Source organism: Parambassis ranga, chromosome 15 (assembly GCF_900634625.1).
Source record: "Parambassis ranga chromosome 15, fParRan2.1, whole genome shotgun sequence".
Classification (NCBI taxonomy): Eukaryota; Metazoa; Chordata; class Actinopteri; family Ambassidae; genus Parambassis; species Parambassis ranga.
Window position 1 is genome coordinate 19842124 of NC_041035.1, and position 20048 is coordinate 19862171.

Below are 20048 nucleotides of genomic sequence, written 5' to 3' on the forward strand. Positions count from 1 at the left end.
TTTCTACTGACTCCTAAAAAAAGAAATGAAAAGGACAGAGACAAGGAGGAAGGAGGAGGAAGCCATCATTAGTCGGGATACAAAGCTGCTTTTTATGATGCTATTTATTAAAGCTGCGTGGCCGAGGAGGGAGGAGCAGCAGCCCAGTGTTCTCTCTGTAAAAGAGAGGCGTTCCTGTGATTTTTCATGTCTGCTCATAAACAGTCATTGTTCTCCCACAGCTGTGTTTATTTAAATTCGTGTCTGTCCTGATGCTGATGAAAAAAAAAAAATATCCAGAGTATATTAAGTGGTGATACTGGTTTATTATACTGGGGGCTGAGGTCTCTACAGTGTAGACATAAGCACTGCTCAGTATTAATGAGTTATTATTTCATTTGATATTATTTAGTCAAGAAAACACCAATCACACTTTGCCTTGTTGATCTACACACATCTGAACTTTCTAATGACCCACAAATGTATCCTGTATTTGCACTACCAAGATTCTGTAAAACACAAAACATTCTGCACTTCTCAGCAAAGCTAGGAAGAATTGACAAAAATTCAGTGAGTGATTGGCTTTCTTCACCTTTGCCTGTACTTGTATTAGCCAGGAGTTTAGGTGGACCCAGATGCTGGCTCATGACATCTATGAGGTGATGTCACAAAAGCTCTGTTCATATTTATGCTTTAGACTCTTGAAAGGGGCCAGAATGAAAAACAATTACTTAAATACAGTCACATCCTCAATGATCAACGTCTAGATCTCACATTTACTGGAGGAATGTGTGCCTCCTAATGATTGTTACTCGGTGTAACCACCAGAAACACCGAGACGGTTTCTGAAATCAAAGCAACAAGCATGCCAAAGCCAAGCAAAAACACGGATCAAGCTCTGTGGTTTACTCTGATTTCCCCTGTGTATCTGTCATGTTTTACTACATGAAACTCAAGACTTGAAGGAGTCAGCTTTAACCTGCTGCCATTAGCATTCCTGTGCAGACGCCCAAAATGAAAACAGTGCTGCGACTGCAAATGGTACCGATGCAGTCCAAACACTGGCAGGCTAAAAATAACAAACACACAAATTACACATGCAGAAGATATTCTCCACGCAGCAGATTCATATCATCTGCGGTGGAGACTTCACCTGACCCTGTGTGAAGGTTTATGTGCGAGCAGAAGGGTGCTGTATGTGTGACGGCCTGTTCTGCAGCACAGGTCAAATATTTAAACTGAAAGTAACCACGACATCTGGTCTGAATAAAGCTGAGCCATCCTCAGTGTGAGGAGGACAGAGGCAGCCGCGGCAGCATCAGCCACACACTGTTAATGTCACTGTGATTATTATGAAGAGCTGGAGCACACACGATGAAGGTATGTGTGAGAAAATGACAGAAAAAAAAAAGAAGCGCCTCTATTAGCGCTGCCCACGGCCCAATAAAGACGCTCTGCTCCCATATGCAGGAGCTGACAGCTGGATTTCACATCAGCCTCCACCGTCATTACCAGAAACTGTGAAAAACAAACCCCAGACGCTACGTGTGTGTGTGTGTGTGTGAGCTGACCTCCTCACACTGTGGGAGCTTTTAGTCCATTCCTCCCATTAGCCTAAAAACAGATACAGCAGCAAGAACTTGTTAGAACCTACAAGTTTTCAAAATGCCCAGCAATGTCTTCTGACTTTAAAAGCTTCTAGGTCAGCGTGAAGCCTACAGGTGGCTCCTAATTGCAGGTTTCTGGTGATGCTCCCCAGGGATTGACCTCTCATGAGGTCCTGACCCGGAGCTCCATGTGTGTGTCTGCAGGACTCCGTGTTTCTCGTTCCCTCTCCAGCCTATTATGCATCATTTGTAAAGTCGGATGAACGCTGACAAGGTCAGGCGTCAGGTGGCCTTGAGGTCAGGACAGACAGTTTCTTCCACAGCAAACTGTGAAGATGATTTCTTTGAGCGTTTTTGTGCAGACAAACACACAGTGATCATCTGAATCTTCATGATCTGCTCTAAAGCTGCAACAATGATCAATGAATGGAGGCCTGTTAGTCTGGAAACAGGAACATTTTCACTGGTTTGTCCATGGGGCAACAGTGGCTCAATGGGTTGTCCAATAACTGGAAGGTTGGTGGTTCGATCCCAACTCCTCCCTAAGTCATTGTGTCCTTGGGCAAGACACTTCACCTTAGCCTGTGGCGCGCCTTGCTAGTCATTGTATGACACTGCTTAAAATAATTTCCCTCTGGGATTACTAAAAAAAAAAAAATGTCAGAATACACTGATTAATTAATGATAGACAATCGATCAATAATGCAATCAGCTGCAGATGTAGTAGACTGCAACATTAAGATTTACACATTTACAACTAAAAACAGACTGAACATGGTGTCCACTTACTTTTGGTCACATGTGTATCTCATAAATAAATGGCAGAGGAATAGAGAGTGCTCCTCCTGACACTGGATCAGAGCGGCCGGGTAACTTAAATGGCCGTGAGCGTCTAAATATGGAACGCCTGCTAACCAAGATGCACATCAATCTCATGTTGCTGGAAGCCTAATTATGGCAACACAGATTACACATCAAGGATGACTCTGGAGTTTTCATCTTCTTGCATAAACATATTTAAAGGCAGCTCTTCTTCACAGTTGGATGAGGATTTTTTGGTGCTAATATGACAACATATGCACAGCTGTGGGGCGTAGCCTGGCCTGTCAGATATATATATTTTTGTACATATTTTAAATACTTCTTTCTTTGGTCGTATGGTACGTCTGTTCTGCTTCCTATTCATTGTACCGCAGTGATGCAGGGTTTTAGGGCGTTCAAGAGTTTAGCAGCTTCCAGCGTGACTTGAAAAAATCTCAAAAATTGACTCCCATGTTAAAACCTTACAGCAGAGATTACAACCTGGTTCAAAACTATTTCCCCAAAAACTGTACAGGGGTGAATTTATTTCTTATACCCAACTTGCTTTAATTATATTGGGACTAAACTTACACATATTTATTGGTGTGACTGCTTTTAGCATCAGGCAGGCACTTCCTGCTTCAACCACTGTACGGAGTTTAGGCGAACTGTCATGCTTCCAATGTCGGAGCCCAACGGGGACTCAAAACAGCGCTTCAGAAACCTGCAGGTGACGTCAGAAGCTTAAGCCCTGTTAACACTGGAGAAAGTCAGTCCAGCTAGAGTAGGATTGAATCCAGATCGCCTTTAAGCTGGATACATTCAGACCTATTTTCAAATCTGGCTATCACACACCTGTATCCACGCTCAATCCAGTTTAACCCAACTTGTTTGTTGTCCTCCAAACCGCTAGGTGGCGCCTCGTAATATACAGAAATCGTATCACTGAAATCAATCCGGATATATCCAGATACGGCCCGAATCCTGCTCTAGCCGGATTGATTTCCCCAGTGTGAACGGGGTCTTAGTCCATAGTTTTTTCACTTCCTCATGGGCTTCATTTCTCTGCTCTGGAGGGTTGGTCTGGTTCTTCCGTTATTCTGTTCATCATAATTTGAATGTACTGTCCTCCTACAAATCACTGACACATTTCTGCTGTAAGACTTCTAACATCATGATCTGCTAACGCACTGATGGAAAGACATTAAACTCCTCAAAGGTTCATGTCTGATTTTCCTTCTCCGTGTGTGTCGTCTTTTTCCTTTCCAAACCTTTCAGCTTATTTTACTGGCATGGCTGGAAAGCAAAGAAACAGAGGACTGGCAGAGGCAGAGATGAAGCAATGGACGGAGGGGGCTTTCTTTCTTTTTTTATGAGTCTGCCTGGATCAAAGAGCCGGGGGCAGAGAAACGTGTGTGTGTGTGTGTGTGTGTGTGTGTGTGTGCACAAAGACCTGTGTTCAGCCCGGAGAGGGATTGGCTGGTAAATGCAAAGTTCCTACTTAACACACGGTGCCACTTAAAAAGAGGGGGGAAAATTCAAAGTAATATTGAAAAAGAGGATTGTTCACCTCCTTTAGCCCCGCTGCCAGGCGCTCTTAAAGGCCCGCTGCTTTCTGAGGAACTTCCAAAACCTGATTCCTCCGTGCAATTACACAACAGGAAAAGGGTTGAAGGATTAGACGCAGGGAGAAATGAAAAGACAGAGGGGCTCCAGAGAGAGAGGCTGACAGATGAGGCCAAAGACAGACTTATGATAATAATAGAGGCATTAGAGGTGTGTGAGCTGCAGGGTGCTTATTTAGTTATGTAAGGAGCAGAGCCAAGTCGGGCCAGGCCGGCTCCTCAATCTCAGGGCTTGTTTGGAGAAATCCTCGGTATTTCCACTGTCAAGACCAACATGTGTTCAGCACATGGCTGACCGAAAACACAAGTACCTCCTCCCTCCCTCCCCTCCCCTCCCCTCTCTGTACAGCGCTCCTCCATAAACTGGGTCATAGGCACAATCCCACCATCTGTCAGAGATGGCTCGCCTTCGGTTTCACATTCCTGCACCGCAGAGACCCCCACAGGTCCGCGCACATGTGCACACGCACACCAGGGGGCTTCTCTGAACTACCCGATACACAAGTCTGACTTCTGTCAACAATAAGTCTAAATAGAGAGCGCAACAGCCTCGCCAGCGAGCGCTGCAGGGTTGGAGGGATTCAAAGTCAAGTTCACAACACATGCAGGGAGCACAGTTGCTGCTTTCTGAGTAGATAAACTGCACGACAACTGTTTGACATCAGCAGAGCACCGCAAACAAACTTTTTAAAAACTCAAGCCAGGGTACAGGAAAACATTCAAACTTTAACCCTCAAGACACAAAACAGACCATCAAACAGACACAAACTTAAGCTGCTGGGAGCTCTGACCAGGACGTGCACCCCCGGTGGTCGAAGGGGAGCAGTGCAGTGGAAATCACTAATGAAACACACTGATGACGTTTTTGTGACGCAGCACATCTTTTGTCACAACAGACTGAAGTGTTAGTTAATATTAATGCAAAATAAAAGAAGGCGATTCAAAGAGGTGTGTCTTATTCACCTGTTTTAGGACTACTATACACCTTAGAGTCACTGGCTCACATCACGTGCAAGCTATTGAAAAGAAATATTGATTTTTCCAATTAAAATGAACATAAAAAGACATTTAATGATATACTAAAAAAAGCCCTAAACTGACATGGATGCTATTTTTTCCCCCCACAAAATTAATAAACATTCTTTGTAGCTTTGTTTTGGAGTTATCATGCCATTTACATACTATACTATAAATACTACACTCTAAAATAGAGCTGCTCGATTATGGCAAAAATCATAATCATGATTATTATGATTCAAAGTGAAATCGCGATTATTCAAAACGATTAATCATGGATTTGAGAATTTGATATTATTGAACTTGAAGCAGGTTTTTCTTTTTCACACATCGACTAAACTGACACACCGCTGTAAAGCCAGTGTGCGCTGCTACGTTTACATAACAGGACAGAATGAGAGCAACACATAAGGCGTATGGCACAATAATCGTTTTATGTCGATTATTTTGTTAAGTTTTTCCTTAATATAAAGTCTAATTTAAGTGTGTATATAAAATGGGTCTGAGTCTGCTGCCTGGTAGCATCAAGGTGTCATTATTTACAGAGGGGGGTATCAGTCAATGGTTAATGGCTTTGCTGGCAGCAGGGTGAGACGTTAGAGCACCTCAGAGATGAGATGGAGGCTAAAGCTTTGTTGATGGCAGTGAGTTCAGGTCGTGAGGAGAATCCTGCAGAAACTGCTCACCTTCCAGCAGGCTGATCTTCGGCCCACAGAGACACACCAACACGTCCAGGAAGGCTCCTCTGGTCACCACACAGCTGTTCTGACTGAAGAGAGACACAAACACGACGTCTTCAAACAGCTCAGCTTCTACAAAAGGCAGAAATATTCGGATACGGTGGGACACGGTGGCTCTACTGTCACTTCCAACATCAAAGATGCCTCGTTAACATGACGCTCTCTGGCCTCCCAGTCACCTTTGGGCAAACGAGGACGAGGCGAAGTAAACAAAAAGTGCAAACTGTTGTTGATCAGCTCATCAATAAAACCTTTTTTCTCTCTCAGTTAGTACGTGTGATTGTGACTGGATGAGACACGAGAGTGAACGTAATGACCCAAACAACAACTCACTGTTACTACAGGGTCAAGATGCTCAATGGCTGTTTGTAGTAAGTTTTAAAAGGCAAGTATGTGTGAGAATCACATGAGAACCCCCTTCCCCCTACTGTTTACACACACACACACACACACAAAAACAGGAACTAATTGTGTACATTTCTTTCCCTGTTGTTGCTGCTGTGGCTCTGTGGGACGCCCGGCTGTGGATGTCGGGGTGTACAGAATATTTCAGTAAGTTAAAAGTGCCAATGTAAGCAAAACACAAATCAGTGTTATATACTGTATGAAACAATTTGAGTTGTGTATTTGTTGTTTTTTTGTCGACCTAAGGGACAACAGCTGTCAGATTAGCTGTTAGCTAACTGGTTATTTTTAATAGAGCGCTGTACAAACAAAGAATGGAGAACATTCACTTCACCTGTCAGTGGTTTTAATGTATGTGAAGCAGCATGTGTGGGCAGGGCACAGTGTGTGCGTTCAATCAAGAGTATGACCTGTGCAAGCCCACAAATGTGTGTGTGTGTGTGTGTGTGAGAGAGAGAGAGAGGGAACAAGGGAGACAGTGTGTGAGCTTGACGTCACTTTTTCATCACTCAGATATTAATAACACACACACTAATACTCTGCACACTTCTCATACACAACACACGTGATGGATGGCAGGGAGTGTGTGTGTGTGTGTGTGTGTGAGAACATATTTGGGCAGGGACGAGTGTATTTATGTGTCTGAATGAGGTTATATTATATAAAACTGGCTGGATTGAAAGGTGACTGCCGGGCCTGACGAGCCACCACAAAGCCAAAGCCGGCTGCAGTCATCTGCACGAGTCGTCTCAGTCATCGTTACAGCGGTGACACCCTGCTGCAGCCAGAGAAAGTCCAAAATGACACAACGCAGAAACGGTGTGAGGCCAAAACCCAACACTGACTCAGAGCGTACGAACAATGCATTCCGTCTCTTTTGGAAGGCGGCAGCTTCAAATTAGTGGTGTTCTGGACGAGTTAGGAGGTTTTCTTTTTCCAAAAACAGAGATCCTCTGACCTGTGATGTCCTTAGATCTGGGCGCCAGGCTCTGTGGTGCTGCTTGATCAAACGGACAGACGGTGGCCGCGCTCTGGTGAGCAAGAATTCACCTCGTCATCCTAATAAAGGCTCATCAGTGTAATCAAGCGGAGCTAGCAGGGCTAGCGTTGCTAACCCAGCGACCCTGTCTTATCTGCTGTAGGCAAGAGCACAGAGGGAGACTGGAGGAGGGGGGGAGCAGGTGGACTGTGTCCCAGCAGGAGGCCTGAATCTTTAGTGTGAGGGGAGGAAAGGTGAGGGGGAGGCTGGGGACGGGTCAGCAGGCGGTCTCTTTGAAATGGAAGCCTGGGCAGGACATGAAGCGGACACAGCCAGGGAGGGGATGTACGATGAGACAAGGAGCTATTCTTCTGGTGAGGGAGTTGGGAAGAGGGATGGATGCTTATCTGTGCGCACATGTGTGTGTGTGTGTGTGTCTAGGATTACCGAGAAGCGAGCCACATGCGCTGACCGAGGGCCTCGCCCATGCCACTTCCTGCTGGCAGGGGTCTGTGTGAATCAGTCTGGTAGGAGCGCAGCAGAAACAGCACCTGGAGACACAAACACACACCTGATTGTTGGTTTGTTACATGTATATATGTGAACCAGGTCGTCCTGGATTCATATCAACAGCATCTTTGTTCCCCCTGAGTGTTGACACAGTCTAAAGACACACACAAACTAAACACTCTGTAGGTGTAAATTTGTAAGGAAGCCTGCAGATCAGCCAAATACTTACTGAATTTTTGTCACGTGACTGTTGGGCCCATGTGAGTTAGCCATAGCTTGCTAGTTGCATTAAGAGGTGGAGAATTTTTTGTATTTTATATAATCTTTTTTACAATTAAGTGTTTATTTTTGGAGATTTTTCTAATTTTCTAAAAAATATGTCACAATTTTTTGGTGACTTTACCAACAGAGAGGAACTATCAGGCTCTAAATTTGAAGAGAAGGCAGTTCACATCCTCTATTTTGGCTCCTTCTTAGGTCAAAGTATCATTTGACTGCTGGAAAACCCTCCTTCCTCACACCTGACCTCCGTGTGTCATATTAATAGACTAAATCATTCTTTGTACCATGGCTGATGTGACAGTGGGAGACAGAGCCAGAGTGTAGCAGGTGGACCAGCAGTTGGGAGTGTTCAGAGGCCAGGACACAGGCTGGCTGGCTGGCTGGCTGGCTGGCTGGCTGGCTGGGGTGTGTATTCTGGGCCTTAGTAAGTATACTCTTTAAGCTGGGGCCACAGCCACAGACCAGTAGGAAGCCATTCATTACACTGTGCAGGGAAGGCAACATGGGGAAAAACCAGGCCGACCACGTAGCACCAAGCCTGGCCGCCGAGTCCTGGCCTGCCCCATCTCTTTTCTTCTACCATCTCCACGCCCAGGCAACACCCACTGGATCGCACAAACTGCATCCACACACCCACCCCCATCCACCAGTCCTTCTTCCTCTTGCTGTCAAAGGGCTTTTCCACCTACGAGGAGCCAGCGCTGGAGCCGATTCCCAAACCAAATATTGAACATTTCCAAGTGATTCCACTGTTCTGGAGGACTCGGAGTCTCTGCACATATTCATCAAGCTTTTTAGTCACTTCCTCCGACATTACTCACAAATCTGACATGACACGATGATCTGCTGTTGGAGCTGTTGTTAATTCATTCTTGTCCCACCACCTTGTTTGTTTAATACGACGGCTCCAGACTAGAATAACTTTCACATCTATCTTGAGTCTTTTTCAATGAGAAAAATGTCACTGGTGTCTGATGAAACCTGAGAGGGAAGAACAACACGACACAACCAACAATATTCTCCATGGCTGTCCTCTTATTAAAGGATGCTTGAGCAGCATCGCCACAGTCTGCCAGCTCTGGCTCCAGCGTCACTGCTCTCCCCCTCTCGCTGCTCTCTGCAGCTACACCTCATCCAACGGGAGTTTGGGAAGTCCCTGCATGGGAGGCTAAACCGGCTCAATCCAGCCCGGCGCGGATAGAAACCGAAATATTTATGGAAAAAAAAGCTGCCTCCCTGTTCCTCCTCCTCCTCCTCCCAGAGACAGAACTGTGGGAGGAGATGCTGGGATCAGGTTCAAAGGAAAGACGATAAGAGACCTGCTGATTACAATTCTGCCTTTGAATGTCCAAACGAAGTCCCTGCCTTCGTCAATTGGTCCAGCTACAACCACACCTGATGGCCTTCCATACTGATTTCAAATGACTTTAAAGCAGATATTGTAAACAACATATGTAATTATTTAATTAAATAACAGTTAAGGTGTGTAAAACTCCTGATGCTGTAGCTGTGATTTGATTATTTGATATTTTTACAATAATGAAGCATTTTATTATCATGTGTGCGATTTAGCTTAACTTAAAAACTGGGTCAATTAAGAGTTAAACTGAGGTCTATTGCTATAAATGACACCAGAATCTTTACTGTGTTCATGCCAGTGTACTGCAACAGGCTGCAGTTCACCTAGAGGGCGCTGTGAGATGTAGTTATTATTAAAAAAAACATAATATATGTAAAATATAAATTCTATATTATTTAAACCCGCCTCTGTGCAAACAAAAATCTACACATATTTGATAGTACAGTATTGATTATATTATATCAGAATACTGTTAGGCTGCATTCTTTCTGGAGTACCTCACGAGCGATGACACCTCTCACATGCATGCGTGTAAAGCTGTAGATAATTCGAGCGTTAAATGATTCAAATGATTGTTCAAAAACATCGTTGTATAGTCGTCGCCCGTTAAAAAGTCAAAACAAAATGCCACTGCTGTGCTAAATATGAAACTTTTGTAGGCCTTGTTTTCTACTGAGGCGTTTAACTACTTGTGCGTGTGTGTCTTTTTTGTGTGTTGCAACGAGCCTTACTCCACTTTTGGGCCCGGTAAAAATAGTGGTGGTGGATGTGAGGTCCCTTCAGACTCTGTTATCAGCCTGCCCTGCCGTCCCTCCCACTGCCGCAACCACAGACTGACCACACGCTACACACACACACACAGAGCAAGTACAAGTGCAAATAATTGCATGGCAGCGCAGGGCTCCGTCCAGTAAAACACATGCACAAAGAAACACATAAATGGGCATTCACATAAAAGCAGATAGAAGGGAGGCGAAAGTGTGGACCCGCCCAATTAGTGCAGAAAGAGATCCCAATAAAGATGGGCTAAATATAAAAACAACAAAACACTCTCCTGCTCTATATAGGGCTGCACAAAGCTGACATACACACTCCAGACACCATGTCATGCTTCCTCACAGATGTATATGCACATGGGCGTGACAGCAGAGTCATTTTGTGGTGTCTGTACATCTGTGTGTACACGCAACAACAGCATAACTGCATCTTTGTCCAGAGTAACAACAGTGCATCTAAACGAGCCCCCAGGGAGCTGCTGTTACTTTCTACTCCTTCAAGAGGTGGACTGCTGTGAGATACAGTATGGAAACATGCAGGGGTCTGATCACTCTTTTACTGTCTTCAAGCATCTCTCGCTGTGCAGGGAAGGCAACGTCTTGTCTTCTTGAGCTATCTCTGCAGCTGAGAAATGAAGCACACATGCAAGTGTCAAAAACTGCACTTCCGTGAGTGACCACCTGAGGGTGGCTCTGGAGAAAAGAGACATAAGCCCACGTTGACACTGGAGAAAGTCAGTCCAGCTAGAGTAAGATTGAATCCAGATCGCCTTTAAGCTGGATACATTCAGACCTATTTTCAAATCTGGCTATCACACACCTGTATCCACGCTCAATCCAGCTTAACCCGGCTTGTTTGCCGTCCTCCAAACCACTAGGTGGCGTCTCATAATATACAGAGTCCGTTCAGGCCGCAGTAGGACCGCTTGTGCGCATGCGTCGCTTGACTTTCGTGTTTTTTTTTTGTTCAAAAAGCAGTTTATTCCTTTGTAGCCCTGTCAAAAAATACTCGGGGCCTCCATATTCGCGTTGTTCAGACTCAGAAAAAATCTGGATATATCAGGATACGGCCCGAATCCCGCTCTAGCCTGATTGATTCCCCCAGTGTGAACGGGGTCATATTCTGCCGACTATGACCCAAATCCAAACTGGAAAGCTTTTTGAAACTAAGTAACAAGATTCAAGGCTAAGAGAGGGAGCAGCACAGAAGTGCCAACACCTGCAGTTCCTCAAGCGGCCACTTCAGGCTTGGCACAAGTGAGTCAATCCTCAGAGACCCCCATATTAAAACATTAAGGCAGAAATACACACGTTTACAGCATAGCACAGGCAAGTCCTGCCTACTCTTACACTAACTAGTCTGGTCTGTGTGGGTCTGAGTTGGATTTCTAGGGGGCAGAGTAGAAGCAGAGTGACAACCAGACTAGTAAAAACAAAGGTACGCCAGCGAATGACAAAAAAACCTTCGAGTTGTTGTCGTTTATTTTTAGAGGTCAACAGATTGGCTAATAGTCTAATAAAGGGGCGGGGCAGAGGAGATGATCATGTGACACAGATACAGGAAGTTACTGCTCAGCACAACATTGTCACTGACATAAACTAAGATACCTGGGATCCCCTCTGGAATCGATAAGTCTCCTGACATATTGATGTGATGCTGGCTGACTACTCAGGCCCACCCAACATGACGCCCAGCAGCAGTCGGTGATATAACGGCAAACCATTTAAAAAATGCAGTCAGGAAAAGCAACACTAAGACCACTGCTGCCAGAGAAAAGACGTCAACGATACTCCTAATTCAAGAGCTTCCTCGGCCTCTGTTGTGGAAATACACAAAGGATTACAGTCCGTCGAGTCGGCCCTCCTCAAACCACCACAGCCCGCAGATTTAATACGTCTGGCCCGTACCAGGCGTCTGTGGGCCGGAGCTGCTGCTGCTGCTGCTGCTGCTGCTGCTGGCGCGTGTCAAGAGTGGAGTCCAGTGTCGGGTTGGGTTAGTGCCGGTCTGTCCAGTGGGCTTGTTAAGCTCGGTACAGAATGTATCAACAGACATTTGGGGCAAGAAGAAGTGACTGGAGTCATTCCAGTGGTTGTTTTTAAGATGTTTTACCACAGAGGAGGGTCTCAGCCAGGCCATCCAGAGCTGCCTCCATGTCAACCTGTGAACCACACTGACCCCACACTGATATCAGCCATTTAATTTATGTAGTCATTATTTCACTTCAACTGTGAATGACTGCTCTTCCTCTTATCTACGCCTGATCCTAAGCCATGAACTTTATGTTGAGCAGCACTACAGTACATAGAGATGACCCTTTTCACTTCTCCCTGCAGACCTTTGCTGGTGCATGGAGAGAGAGAAGAGATAAGATAATCCTTTATCATTTCCCCCACAGGAGAAATTCACAGCTCTGTGAGCTCTAAGAACAGGAGGTACGGGCAACAATGATTGTTTTCAAGATCACCTACACCACTTTTATCTTGGAGCCTCTGTGCATCATGACTTACCATGAAGCTATAGCCAGTTTAGCTAGCGGGGTCTGTGATTCTAACAATGTTTAAGGGAAAGTCTTTACTTTTATCTGTGGGTTGTTTGTGAGCAAAAACAGACTAAAACTCAAAGTGTGATTAACATTATTCATCAATCAACCAATTCTCTCAACTGAATTCACATTAATGACTTCATTCGAAAAGAACAGGTACACAAAGGCCTTCATCCTCTCCGCTACTAGGCTGCTCAACTCGGACAATATCCACGTGTTATGCTAAGGTAACTTGTCTCACACACATGTTTCCATGGCGTTTCACTTCTACTGTATCTGGTTGTTGTTGGCTGTTGGAATTAAATGTATAGACTGGGAAGCTACAAAAGATTTACCCACCCAGGATAAATAAGGATGGCTGAATCTGAGCTTGAAGGGGGTGAAATAACCATCACACCAGCCAGGGTTACTGAAGGGGAAACAGACAGCAACACTGTGCAGGCTGCACATTTATCACACTTAATGAAGAGTCCACATGTGCCATCGCCCCACTCTAATGTTCAATTATCTGCAACTCAAAAGCAGACCTTTAAGAAAATATGTGTGCGTTTCTGTGTGTGTGTGTGTCAGTTCAGTAGCTGTGATGTTTACCAGCTCCACACTTGGCCCACTAACAGTTGTTCTTTGACAATAACAGAGGAAGTCATTTCCCCCTGCAGCAAAAACATCTGCTACCTGTTACTCACAAACGCACACAATGAAGCATATTAACACACGTTAGACACATCTCCAGGCTACACACAACGTCCTCATCATCTCAGAGAAAAGCAAGGGGTGGTGCACGCGCGCACACACACACACACACACACACACACACACACACACACACACACACACACACACACACACACACACACACACACACACACACACACACACACACACACACACACACACACACACACACACACACACACACACACACACACACACACACACACACACACACACACACACACACACACACACACACACACACACACACACTCTCTTAAGCACAGCACTGAAGTCTAAACATCTTCATCATACACTGGACTGAAGAGAATTTCACACACTCCACAGCATGCAAGACAACCATCTCATCTATCAGTGTGTGTGTGTGTGTGTGTGTGTGTGATGCTCCTTTCCACACGTACGCGGCAGACCTCTATCTCTGTGTCGCTATGTTTAGGCCACTTCACCTGCATGCAGCTCTGCAGCTCCTGTGAAGACACCCTCTTCCCGGAGATCCAGACGTATCTGCCTCCATCATCACTACACCCACCTGCTATCTATAGCCTGGATATAGATAGGCTTCACAGATACACAGAGAACTACACCACACTGCTGGAACAAACGGGAGTTCCTGAAAGTTAAGTGTGTATATTGTAGGACTGAATGACGCTGAGGTGAAAGATGAAATGTGACCCACTTTAAATGTTCATGCTGAGCAGAGCAGTGTGTGAGGTGTGTGGACGGTCTGGTGGGCTTCTTGGTGGAAGGAAGAAGGAAATGAAACGTCTCAAGAAGGCCCGCAGGCATCAGCTGTACTCTGTCCTGTACAGATGTTTGTGTGTCAGCGTGAAGTCGACGTGCGGCACATCCCAACTATCGATGGGCAATTTCAACAGCCACCACCCCGACACATGCTCGAGGAACATTCATTAGATTAGATTACATATACACTTAATAAACAAAATAACTGCAAGAACGTCCTGGGTGAGCTCCACACGTGGCGGCCATGACAGGAAAGCAGACTAAAAGCCCACTCTCCTCCTGAAATCTGCTCTCTAAGCTTGTAAGAGGCCCACCTCCCCTCCTCCTCCCATGCCTTCATCCCACAGCAGACCTCCCTGCAGCTCAGACCGCTATCAAACCATACGTGTTCCATCCTAACGCTGCAGCTCTCGTTCTTTGCCGTGACCTCTGGCTCTCCTGGTTCCTGGTCCTCCACGCCCACAGACTCCCTCACCAGCCCGTTCAATGAAAGGCCGGGGAAACTCCCTCTCCCCTCTTCCTCTGTGTGTGTTGATATTGCCGGCAGACTGTTTGGTTGTGTTTGTCAGAGTGTGATGACAGAACTAAACACTGGTGTTTACCCTGCGATAAGAGGCCTGGACAGGAGTGTGTGGTACTGACACAGATCGGGAGGTGTGACGCATCATATCTATGACCTCATATGATAAGTACTGCTTATTCTTTGCTGAGTGAAGTCCGGTTGTCATGATTGTAATCTGAACTGAGGACACACACACACACACACACACACTAACAGACACGAGCCCCAGTGCTCTCTACCAGACCCTCTGTGGACTTCACCTTCCACATCTGTTCCACCTCAGCTCGTGGTACTTGTCCTGCCTCCTCATCCTCCCTCCCTCCTGATGTCACTGTCAGCTGGGACCGCCACATCTATCGCACTGCCGCCCTCTGCTCCTCGTCAACCACCACTATGTCTGCTTGGTTAACCAGCAGCTGCTTGTCAGTCTGGAACTTCAAGTCCCACAGGATCCTAACTTTGCTGTTCTTAACCACTTTTGGTGGTGTGTCCCATCGGGACTATCCCAGCTGCTTGGTGCACAATGTCCCAGCTGAACGCCCTGCTATTATTGTGCATGATCAACTGGTTCATGGGCATCTCTGCACAGCATGGATCCTGGTTCCTGCCTGCTGTAGTTCTAAAATCTAATGTGAGGGGTAATTTATGATGAATTCTAACTTATTATTTAAACATAAAAACATTAAGTCCATCCACAGCACATGGTAGGACCATGATGCCTTTATGTCTCTGACCTATGTTTTTTTTGTTAGCACTCTAAGCTGCTACAAAAAGACTCAAAACTACCACAAAAAGACAACTACAGTTTGACTTTGAGCTACTAAAAAGAGGTGCAGGATAAACACAAACATGCTCAAAACCACCACAATGAGAGTAACAACATCCACAAAGAGACAGAGCTACAAAAAAGACACACAAAAACAATCGGAAGCAGACTTAAAAACTACCAAAAGGAGACACAAAACAATCCCAATCTGCCTCAAACCGACCAGAAAGTGACACATGACAACCACAAAAGGACTAGAAACTACCACAAAGATACTCTGAGCTACAAAACAGTGTAAAATAACCACAAAGACAGAAAAAGGACAGAACCAAAGCGACAGAAACACAACTTATTACAGTATCCTCCTGTATATGAAGTGTGTGTGTGTTGTGATTTCTGTGTTGAGGCAGACCTGCAGCAGAGTCCCGTGGATGTGGTTGTGTTGGACTTTGGTGCCTGGTTCTACAGGGAGCTCCTGCAGCAAAGAACGGACAGTGGATGGGACCTGAGTGACCAGGACGAAGGGGACAAGGGCCCGAGCCGCCATTTCTCTGGTCCGATACACAGCAGAGCGGCTGCATCTGAGGAGAACACACACACAGACACACAGAGACACACACACAGGGGGCACCATTAGTGTCATGGAAAGTAACCGTACACTGCCGGCTGCATTGTTATGATAATCTGTCATTACATAACATTGTATGTTGGACTTAATGGAGGAAGCTGTAATGTCTCCCATTATCACAGGTCAGGGCTTGTTATTGTAACTGCTCAGTTGAATTTATTTTACAGCCGTAACTTTGCTATGAAAAATAATGTCTGTAATGACTGCACGTATTATCATTACTAATGATCATCGTTATGTTCTCCAGCCACATTATGTCACAGACACATTCTCCGGTCAGGACCGATGACCCGTGGTTTATTTGATTTGGCCAGTTGGCTGCTATTTTTATGCGTACATTATGTAACATCTCCATCTTTCTCCTCGCTCTGTTTCCATCTGCCTCTCTCTCCTCCACTGCAGAAATCTTAACAACATAAACATCTCCCAGGCCAGCAGATAATACACCATAAACCTGAAATCCAATATTTTCATATCATTACCTAACCAGGCAGGAAGCAGGCTGCTGCTGCTTTTTTTGTTTTTGCCCACACAGACAGATGTCTCTCAATCCCACGGTCACTTTACAGTGTTCGTCCGTGATGGGGAATGTGGCCAGTCACCCTGAGAGCACGCTAAAATTAACCCTGTTTACAAGCTGATAGCCTTTCCTTCTCCAGTGTCATAACACAGGCAGAGCGAAGGGCATGACCAAGACCGGCCTGGGATACTGCAGGAAGAGGGGCGAGACAGAAAGGGGGCAGCGTGGGAGACCCTGTTACAGGGGGAGGAGCTTTTATTTTATTTCCTTAAGTGCAAAGGAAAAATGTATTATATATATATCAGTGATAACATGTTATAATATTACATATAATATGATAATATATTACTAAAATATAAGGGCTACAGCAGGTTAGCCATAGGCTGCTTGTAAAAAGCTAAACATGTAAACATAAACAGATTTTGGGCAAATTTACTTGATAAAAGTGGCTTTAATTTTGTATACCGTAAAATAGATGCTAACTACACTGTTTGCATGATAGAGACATGTAGATAGAGATTAATTGTATATATTATATAATATAATAATACAGAGAACTGAACACAAACCGGAGAAACAAAGTGTCGATACCTGCAGTTCCTCAAGTGGCCACTTGAGGCTGACTCTAAAGGTCAAACCCCATAGACCTCCATGTTAAAATGTTATAATCCAGTTTTTTTTTTATTTATTTGTTTCAGGCTATAAAACTGGACATTTTAACATAAACACAGACTCATAGGCCCTGTTCACACTGGAGAAAGTCAATCCAGCTAGAGTAGGATTCAATCCAGCCTTTAAGCTGGATACGTTCAGACCTATTTCTAAATCTGGGGAAAAAAAAATCACACGTGTGTTCGCACTCAATCCAGCTTAATTCGGCTTAATCCGGCTTCTTTGTTGTCCTCCAAACCGCTAGGTGGCGCCTCGTAATATACAGAGTCCGTTCAGGCTGTGGTAGGACCATGTGCGTGTATGCGTCGTGCATTTTTTTTGTCCTGTGTCGCTCGTTCTTTCCGTTTTTTTCCGGTTCAAAAAGCAGTTTATTCCTTTGTAGCCCTGTGGAAAATAAACTCGGGGCAAAGCTGTCCTGGTCTCAAGGCATAATAAACAAATCTGCCAGTAGCTTCCAACAAACCAATTCTTAATATAAAAACATGAAGGTCTCACTTTTGGAGCCACCCCCCAGAGGCCAGGGGGTGGAACTGCAGTTGATGACATATCTCACATACATGAAGGAAGACAGCGGCCTGAGTCTACAGTCCATACCGGAAAGAGAGGACGCTCCACTTGTACCATGCAGGGCAAAGGTCACATGAAGACAAGGCATGTTGGGTGTGTTTCAGGCTGTTTATAGTGCCCGTCATGGCATTTAAGATGGCCACCGATGCCAAACAAGCAGCTCAGCTCAGCAATGGAAAATTCAACCGAAGGTTCCAGAGAAACGTGAAGCACCTGTCCATCACTGCGGCAGTATGTGGGCACAACAAGGAGGCTCGTCTTCGGTCGGGGTATGAGCGAGACATGTTATAGCAGACACAGACATGCCACCGTGACAGCATATGCTGGGTATAAATGTAAAGGAGGAGAAGCAAGCTCGGCAACTTCTTTTTTTTTTTAGTCTTTTGATGATCTGACCAACAGACAAGAAGTTCAACAAAGACAGAGCTGTGTGGAGCATCAGGTCAGCTGTCAACAAATGCTTTTCCACACACACACACACACACACACAGCCAGACAACAGTTTGCATTCCTCAGCTTTTACATGCCTGTACACATGGATTTATGTGCACCATCACCTCACCCACACACACACCTAATGAAAAAAAAACTCACTTTCCTCCCCCTCTCCTCCCCCCTCTCCTCCTCCCCCTCCCCATTTGGGGCCCATATGTTAACTATCTGTGCTAATTTGTCCCATTGAAACTCTTTTGCAAAAGGAAATGACAGTTTGGAAGGGTGTAATTTTAGAAACAGGGGTGTACCCTGTGGGGTCAGTACGCAGACTGTTGACTGGACGACGCTCATCTGGGGCTCATTTTAAAAAGAGAGAGAGAGAGAGAGAGAGAGCAGCTTCCTCCACAGTCTGCAGCATGTTGGCTAAACCAGCCGCAGAATCAAAGTGTGTCAGTGAGGAATGTACTGCAGGCAAATCAGCGATGAGACAGTGAAAAGTGTTTTCCTCCATTCATTCCCGTGGACGCCGTGAAGCTTCATTGTTTGATGAGATGTTTAGGTTTGCTGTCAGTGTGTGCAGAATGTGAACACACACACTGATTGCACATTCATAAAATCTGCTAATGCAATGTAAACACAATAATGCTGTCAGTGTCAGTGTGGAGGAGCCTTCACACAAGAAAAATGACTTTTTAAAAATATCGATCATTATCAATATTTTTCTATTTTTATGGACATTTTTCTACACTATTTGTTTTCTTTGTATAGATTTTTACATTTTTAACAGATTAATAACCAGCTTATCTGTCCTAATTATTGCAAAGTATTCTGTATCATGATTTATTCACCAAAAAAAACTGCAAAAATCATAATAACTGGGTCAGACTCTGACTTGTCTGTTCATCTTCATCTGCATTTTGTCCCGAACAGCTGAATAAATAAATAAAAGCAGCAGATATGAACTAAGAATTGCGCTTTATCTTACAAACAGGTGCTGTGCTGGTACATTAAATTAATAAAACAACGCACGGGTGGATCTGCTCACATGCAAGATGATTAAATTGTTCTGAAACCTCTGATAATGGAGCCGACTGTGAGGTTTTCAGCTGCTGACGCCAAACTCCAGCATTTGTGTATAATTTGTCAGTATGTGTGTGTGTGTGTGTGTGTGTTGGGAAGGAGTTGACAGAGGTGACTTTTTGAAGCTCCGCGTTTAGTTTATGGGAGTTATGGTGCCCTTTGGAAAAGAAATGAGATACGAGACAGAGAGGACGAGAAAGGAAAGGAAGGGAGTGAGGCAGGGAGGGTGAGGAGAAATGCCTGGACTGGATATCACGGGGAATAAATCACTAAAACGGCGCTCAGAGGCTTCAGAAAGAGTCCGAGAAAGACACAGGAGGAGATAAAGTGTTTAGCAGATATGAAGACGTCGAGGGAAGGAACGAAGCGGACATTAATTATTGTAATAAATGTGTCTCGGCCTCCCCCTCTTTGTCGTCATCATCATCAGTCTCTTCGTCATTATCTGTGCAGGTGTGACGCATGCAGAGGCCGGGCAGCAGAGACGGTGTTAAGAACCTGGTGGAGGATCAGGGCAGCGGGTGGATGTGAAGATAAAACGGGGGCGATGGTGTGTCTGTGTGTCCGGTTCAGCAGACGAAGCTGAGCAACATTTAATCCTTGCAGGTGGCAGGTCAGGTCAAATGGGGAAAGAGAAGACGTGTGGGGGTGGAGGAGACGGAGGATGGGGAGGGTGGTGACAATCATCAGCCTCATCAGACACGTCCGCACATGCACG

The 20048-nt window shown here is 45.2% G+C and overlaps 1 protein-coding gene across 2 annotated transcripts in view; it reads right to left on the minus strand.

Moving 5' to 3' along the window:
- The window catches only part of thada (THADA armadillo repeat containing), a 66342-nt gene that overhangs the window by 18051 nt on the left and 28243 nt on the right, over positions 1-20048 (minus strand). For both annotated transcript variants that reach the window (XM_028423646.1, XM_028423648.1), the window contains exons 29-31: positions 15841-16009; positions 7601-7704; positions 5716-5798 (exon numbers count right to left, since the gene is read on the minus strand). In XM_028423646.1, the coding sequence (XP_028279447.1) occupies positions 5716-5798; positions 7601-7704; positions 15841-16009 (356 nt within the window). The remainder of the gene's footprint in view (positions 1-5715; positions 5799-7600; positions 7705-15840; positions 16010-20048) is intronic.